The sequence below is a fragment of the Diadema antillarum genome, unplaced genomic scaffold, assembly GCF_040938485.1.
Source record: "Diadema antillarum isolate AM-2024a unplaced genomic scaffold, OU_Dant_1.0 seq00000791_RagTag, whole genome shotgun sequence".
Lineage (NCBI taxonomy): Eukaryota > Metazoa > Echinodermata > Echinoidea > Diadematoida > Diadematidae > Diadema > Diadema antillarum.
Genome location: NW_027271678.1, coordinates 580,240 through 588,443, shown reverse-complemented (window position 1 = coordinate 588,443; position 8,204 = coordinate 580,240). Strand labels below are relative to the sequence as shown.

General features: G+C 40.8%; 1 protein-coding gene across 1 annotated transcript; it reads right to left on the bottom strand.

The window, feature by feature from the left end:
• Positions 1–816: 816 nt before the first annotated feature.
• Positions 817–1,104, bottom strand: LOC139739230 (UNC5C-like protein). The gene has a single exon (XM_071649847.1). It carries the CDS (start codon positions 1,102–1,104, stop codon positions 817–819), a length of 288 nt encoding a protein of 95 aa, XP_071505948.1.
• Between the last annotated feature and the right edge of the window lie 7,100 nt (positions 1,105–8,204).

The window sequence follows — 8,204 nt, the reverse complement described above, 5'->3', positions numbered from 1 at the left end:
AAAAGTGGAAATGTTCACGGTTTGGAAATTTTCGGGCATTTCTCACAACCGGACGCTAATGCGAAAATAAAAGCATGAAATATATTTGCATGCCATATGTTCCAGTAGTTAATGTCCCAATTCCGCAGAATTAAAAACACAAGGAATCCATCTTACCCGGCCATGCACATTTAATTACTCACGCGAAAATATCACTTTAACAGTAATTCCACCAGTCAATAACATACGAATAGTGAATGATCACGAGTGCGATGGTGCAAGATTTCTCACGAGGTGAAAGATAGAGGCGCTGTATTCAACAAGGCGAAGCTGCGCGTTGAATAGTGCGCATATTTGTGTATAAACAACCCTCAAACATCAACAGATATGGTCTGCACAGATTCTTGACTTTGGCACAGAAATGACAATGATTTTCTGCGGAAGGCAAATGAGTGGCTGCAGTCACAGTCTGCTACGTGTACATATGTACACAAAACCAATCAGTTGAAGCTACGAATGACAAAAGTATCCGCTTTTGAGCGCACTTGTTATTGTTGAGCACATGCAACAAATGTTTGTTTATTGTGACATCAGAGCCATGCGATGGAACAAAAACTCCGTGTTGATTGTGAGTTTAACACTGGAGTCAATGGAAAGGGTCGACGTCAGCCATGCACTATCCATTTTTGCTCAAAAATATTGTACGACTCACAGCCACAGTGCGCGATGGCACTTTTAACTGAATGTCGCGTGACGGGCAAATGAACCAATTGGATAGCTACATTCTTTTAGGCATTTGAATGACACCACAGGAAGAAATGCAGATACCAGTCAAGATCAAGGTTTAAGGTTTTGAGGATAATTTTGGATGATATCTACACAGTCCTGCCTCTCCATCTCCTCCAAGAGTTTCGCCAATTCTTCGAGGCTCTCTATCTTTCCTTTCTGGTGAGCGGCCTGAAAGAGATCCATCGTTGGGTCCTGCCTCCCCTTCAGAGCCTCGATGCAGCTTTCCAGGCCAAGTTTTTCGGCGAGACTGGTCCAGTCTTGCCCAAGTACGCTTTCCTGGTTGAGTTTGACGCTGAGCTTTTTTTGCAGCCCATGTGGCACAACCGGCGGAGGCATCGGTGTGAGCAATTTATCTGGACTTGTGCCAATTAAATTAAGCACATACTGGTAGTTATTAGTTATGTTTACTGCTGAAGGAGGAGGTGTAGTTCGATAGTGTTGTGGACATGGAACAACCTGGCCATCATCCGCCCTGCTGAGATCCCTTCCAAGTGGTACGACCGTAGTATCTATCGGAGATGGAAAGGGCCGGTTATCAGAGAGATCAAAAATTACCAGCATGTTCATGTCTACCCTTATCAAAAATGCACTGTTGCCATGGAAACAGACAATCCTATAAGCAAGGCTGTAATGTGTGACCACACCACAAAATCTACAGAATATAGCGGTACAGCTAGTTCATTTCTTCTTTTTTTTTTCTTCTTCTTTCTTAGCACAGCTGAAAACAATTACAAACTTTACACCAACCTTGTGTCAACTCTCGCAAGATTTCGGAAATACTTCATTTCTATTGAGATATGAAGTCTAATGCAGAAGATTATATGCGTGTCATGTCATCAACAGTTTCTGTTAAGACATTGATTATTTACCAAGCCCACCAACTTCCAACTTAACTTGTGCATCACTGAACATTCCTGGCAGAAGTATAGACAAAAAAAAATGATTCAATAAAATCATACATTGACCTGATATAGTCTTGGTTTGTACGGGAACTTGGATTTCATTTTTTTATTTTGAGTGATAGTTGCTACCCATTTTATGGGAAATATTAACCCGCTGAAGACTAGTAGTCCCAAGTACTGCCTGGGCTAATGTCTATGGAAAATGCAAGTTACAGCAATATCACTTCATCCCAATGGGAGAAGAACATACAATTCTATGAGGAATTAAAAGTTTATTTGATTAAAATCGTTTTTGAAATTGCTGAGCTTTTCTAGTACAAAGTGAAAACAAAAGTGGTCCTAATAAAAGGTTGGTCCCACATCTTATTAGGACCACTTCGTTTTACTTTGTTTTTGTATGCTCTTAATGTTTCCTATGAGTGGTTACTAATTATCTCGCAAAGAGTTGAAATCTGAATTCCCATCTCAGACAAAAATGAACTATCCCTTTTACCTTAGCCATTGACATTACACAGAAATACCTGTTTATCTTCTTTAACCTACTTTTTACATCATGCACTGGACTTTTCTACATGTTACCACCTAGGTATAAATGTTAACTGCCATCTTTGCATTTGAGAGATTTTGCCCCCAAACTCTAATCATCTAGTATGCATCTTGTATCACACAGGGGGGATAGGTATTAAAGACATTTATTTTACCAATTCATTTTTTTTTTAGTTTAAGTGTGATAACAAGATGTTGATCAGACAGATGTCGCTGATTGCACCTTTCAGCTATAAACAACTTTCAAGTTTTGACCTGTTGAGGACAAGTCCCGAGTATACTCTGGCAGGTATGTAACGCTGTATATGGGAAATGTGTGTTGTAGCAAAATCAGTCCATCCTCAATAGGTTGAGGGATGGTACAGTATTGGTTGAAGTGAGAATTCAGCTTCTAAATTTTTGCAATATACTTTAGAAACCAATGAAAGCAAGGTATTATTCAGAGGGGTGAAGGTTCAGGTGTCAATTTACTCAGTTTCTAAAATAGCAATGTCAGAATTTTGGAGCTTGGGTATTTGTTCCATGTTCATCGTGTCACTGCCAGCAACCAGGGACAGTCTGATGGTAGTGGTGCTGCCTGGAAAGCAGTAGATGACAGGTTCAAGTCCCACTGGTTCCTTTTTTCTGTCATGCTTGTTAAGTTACAGATCAGCACTTCCAATCTTTGCAAATTTCATTTGTAGAGGGAGATTGTAGTTTGAAGAAACTCACATCTAGAGAAACCACTTCACAAAACGTTTAGAGGCATACAATTCTAAGTGGCATTTTTAAGCTTGATGAAAATTGATTTTGAAATGGCTGATATCCCAAAACAAGACAATCGCCAAATTGTGTCTCACCCATTCGCGTACAAGGAATTAAGATTTTTTATAACTCCCAGAAGTTAATTGACTTGCTTATGACCTTTGACCTTGTGGTGACCTTCAACACCCTAAGGGACATTTACCATCCAAGTTCGGTCACAAATGGACAAAGGGATCAAAAGTAATGAGCCATAATCGAAACGCGTCATAAAAACTTAACATTGGGCCCTAAAAATTTGTTGACCCCATTCTGTGACCTTTGACCTTGTGATGACCTTTAACTCCCCAAGGGACATCTACTGTCCAAGTTTGGTCACTAACGGACATAGGGATCAAAAGTTATGAGCCACAATCAAAACGCGCCCTAAAAACATAACATTGGGCCCTAAAAGTTTGTTGACCCCTGTCTGTGACCTTTGACCTTGTGACGACCTTCACCTCCCCAAGGGACATCTTCCATTCAAGTTTGGTCACAAACGGACAAAGGGATCAAAAGTTATGAGCCATAAACGAAATGCGCCCTAAAAACTTAACATTGGGCCCTAAAAGTTTGTTGACCCCATCTGTAACCTTTGACCTTGTGGTTACCTTCAACTTCCGAGACATCTACCATCACCCAAGTTTGATTGCCATTGTAGCAACATGTGCTGAGTTACGTGTGATAAGAGAGTCTTGCAAGTAAACTTTAACATGACCTCAAATGACCTTTGACCTTATCATGTGACCTCTTACGGCACCATAACATGAAGGTACCCCCAGTGCCTCCATCACCCAAGTTTGATTGCCATTGTAGCAACATGTGTCGAGTTACGTGTGATAAGAGAGTCTTGCAAGTAAACTTTAACGTATGACCTCAAATGACCTTTGACCTTATCCTGTGACCTCCAACGGCACCATAACATGAAGGTACCCCCAGTGCATCTCTGACCCAAGTTAGGCTGTAATCCAAGCAACTTATGTGAAGTTATTTGTCAAAAGAGAGTCTTGCAGGTAAACTTTAACATAGAAAAGAGAGTCTTGCACATACTCTTTAATATGTGACCTCAAATGACCTTTGACATCATCATAACATGAAGATACCCCTAGTGCTTCTATCACCCATGTGTGGCTGCCATTGCTGTAACAGTTGCCAAGTTATGCATCATAAGAGAGTCTTGCAGGTAAACTTTAACATTTGTGACGGACGACGGACGGACGACGGACGACGGACGGACGACGGACGGACGCCATTTGGATCCCTTAGTCTCGCCTTCACCTCCGGTGGGCGAGACAACAAAGTGAAACAAGGTGATCCTAATAACAGGTAGGTCCCATCTTTTTATCAGGATTGTTTTGGATATCTCAGCCATCCTAAAACCAATTTTCATCAAATAAAGTTTGAATTCCTCTCAGAATTATTTATATGCTCTTCCACATTTCATGTGAGATTTCTCATTATCTCAAAACATCATCATCAAAAAATGTTGGAAGCATCAAGCCCCATCTCAACCGAAAGTGTATCATTTCTAGATGAGACATTATTTGGCACACGGACCTGTTTTGGAATCTCAAGAATGTGTGATTGCTATAAAATTGAGAGCAGAGTACAAACCTGGCATATTGATGCTGTTGAGGGGTGTGAAGGCTTCCGGAGAGCTTGCAGACACTCCTGTCGGATATGTTATGTTTTCTTGGTCGGCATCGATGCTAGGAGACTGGAGCCGACATTCTTGGAGTTCTGCTTCCCATTCCTCTTCTGACAAGGGAGGGAAAAACATTTAAAAAAAAAACGATCCACATTGATTTTCTTATGATGTCAGGAACTCTGAACCATCCTTAACATTAATTAAATTTATCCAATCTGAGATTGAACATTTAAAAAAAAAAACATATATGGACACACTTGAGCAATATAGAAAGCAAACAAAAAATGAAAAAAAATAAATCAAGAAATTTGGGTAATACAACATGTAGTTCCTTTATGTGGTGAATTCTAAATCAAATTTTACCAAGATATGATATTTCTAAAAAAAGATGGAGAGATCTGCACTTTTAATACAGACCTGGTGTTGCTAAATCGGTTCCTGGTGCATCACAGACCACCAGTGGTGCCTGGTCGGTTGTTGGTGTCTCATTGGACCCCAGTGGAGCAGGGTGGAATCTCGGTGCTCCACTAAGCTCCAGTGGTGCCTCATTGGTTCTTGGTACCTCGTTAGATTCCAGTGGTGAAGGTTTTGTACTTGGTGCTTCATTGGACCCCAGAGGTGCAGGGTTGAATCTCGGTGCTCCATTAAGCTCTAGTGGTGCCTTGTTGGTTCTTGGTACCTCATTCGCTTCCAGAGGTGCGTGGTCAGTTCTTGGTGTCTCATTGGACCTCAGAGGTGCAGGGTTGAATCTCGGTGCTCCATTAACCCTAAAAAGACTGGGGGGGGGCCTAAAAGGCCCCCCCCTCGACATTTCGCGCGATTACTCAGCAACACGCAATGCTCTCGCCGCGATGCTCTATGACTTTTTTCTTTCAAGTTTCCCACACATTTTGACACCAAATTTGTGACGCCCGGGGGTACGGTTCTGAAGTTACATAACTTTTTGTACATGCACGTGAGACCAAAAATGGCTCAAAAATGTGATTTTGTGTACAAAGTCAATACAAATTGAGTTTTATCACATGGTTCATATAAATATGCTTATTTTTACTCTCAATGGCTAAAATCAATTTGTTTTAGTAGTATTATGCTTCAAAAAGGGTCTGCCACAAATTTTGCTGAAAAAATCAACAAAAACAAAAGGTCGAAAAAACAAAGAAATACATAAGAAATTCATAAAACAATAAAATAAATAAGAAATTAATTTTGATACCGATTTTTTTTTCAAGTACATTTGCTAAGAATGCTACAAAGAATATCTAGACCCAAAATGAGCACTTTTGGAGCTTTATTTACTGATTTAGATAAAAAAGTCTGATTTCTCGCATAAATTAGCATAATTAATCAAAATAAAATAAAAGAAGACTATTTTGGAAAATTTAAATATACGATCTTGTAGATTACATCGCACACTACCATTGTGCAAATTTCCGCGGCGATCGCGCGATCGACGGCCGAGATCTTAAGGGGGGGCCCTTTAGGCCCCCCCCCCCAGTCTTTCGAGCTACCAAAATAGCCCAGTCTTTTTAGGGTTAAGCTCTAGTGGTGCCTTGTTGGTTCTTGGTACCTCATTGGATTCCAGTGGTAAAGGACTGGTACTTGGTGCTTCGTTGGACTCCAGCGGTGCGGGGTTGGTTTGCGGTCCCTCATCGAACTCTTGTGGTGCGCAATTGGTCATTGGTGCCACATTGAGCTCAGACGGTGCCTGGGCGGTTACTGGCGTCTCAATGGACTCCGGTGGTGCAGGGTCTCTTCTTGATGCCTCATTGGACTCCAGTGACGCCTGGTTGATTCTTGGTGCCTCAAGGGGGTCTAAAGGCAATGGGTCACGGCATGGCATCCCAGCAGATCCAGAAACCACGTTTGATTGTGGACCCTGTACTCTACCTCGCAACACTTGGTCATGAGTTGGTGCCTGAGATGATCTCTGCGCTAGCTCTGCTGTCGGTTCTACCAAGGCTGCGTCATCAGAGACTTGAATTGGCTGTGACAGCGATTCCCGTATTCCTGTTAATATCACAAACATTCAGCAAGAAATATGAATATTCCATTTCCGTTTTAATTTCTTATTTAGTTTATATATTTGTCACTTAAATATATTTCTCCTGCTCTTTTTTTTTCTAAAAAGTATTCCAACAAAATCAGTCATTTGATACAGCTTGTGAATGAACCAAGTTAACTATTAACGTGCCATGGTCCCTGAACGGCGACCTTAGTCCTGACGTGCCATGGTCGCCGATCGGCAACTACGAAGAGCGCAAAAAAACATCGGTCATTTAAGTCCCTGCGGTACCATAATGCCTTACACCAGGAAACTGCCACTGATATGTATTGGTAGCTGATTAGCATAGCCATCATTTTCACTAAAAATATGAGTACATACTTACATAGAAAAATTTTGACTGAATACATGGGTATACTTACATAGAAAAATTTTGACTGAATACATGATTTTTCAGCTAAATGCATTTTTTTCGCCTCAGGAAAATCCACAGACAGCGCACCCTTTGCGAGCTGTGTATAGATCAAAATTCTCATTGATAAATCACGCATGTGTATGCTAATGAATCTGTGTGAGTTGTCTATGCATTTCCACTCGCATTCTTGGGTTCTGCTTGGGTGCTCTCCTGCCGGAGCGGCTTTCATTTTGTCCCTCAAAGAAGGTCAAGCTTTCGTTCGTCGGTCAAGTCTTTCATCCTTTTGTCTTGGTGAACTTCACTAATCATCCCCATGCTGGCATCAAGTATACACAAAAGAAGAACACGCTTTTGTTCTTTTCTATGTACATGTACAGAGAACAGACAGTAGACCTGTAAACCAAGGAATTGCATGAGCACAAACCCCTTGTGGACAAAGGCCTGCCGATTTCAAAAGAGTACACCCGCCCGTAGTATAGAGACAAAAGAAGGATTAGTAGGTGCTTCCTTCTCAAGTGGACAAAAGACACCCTTCCAGGACCCGGGATTTACTTTAGTTTCAAATACAGGATCTGGGACTAAAGGACTCCGATTTGGGAATGAATTACCAAGGCAGAAAAAGAAATTGAAAAGACAAATTGAACTGCCAATATCTTTGGAATTATACAACTTTAGAAAACAAATTTGCTATCATTTGAAAGAAGAAATGTAGCTCTAAAACTTTCTCACAGAGGCAAGGGTGCGTTCTATTGAAGAAAAATCACCACTGACTCTTTCCTTCCATGCTACACAAAAATTTAAAATTACTTTTTAATGATATTGATTATTTCTGCAATGTTTCATGTATAGATAGATATTACAGCAAACTAACTACACGACACAAAAGAACAATCATTTCTTGATATTTGTTGTGTAGAACTCAATTCAAAACAGTCAGTAGTTTCAAAGATAGAATAGTTTTGAATTACATTGTCAATCCAGATCGCAAACCTTCTGGCGTTGGGTAAAAACATCTGGCACCTCAATAGGGGTTTTGGGTCTGGCACATTAAGAGTTAACCCGTTGAAGACGAGTCCTGAGGTGTCTATGGGAAATTCATGTCCTTACAAAATCAGTCTGCCCTCAACGGGTTAAAAGGGCTAA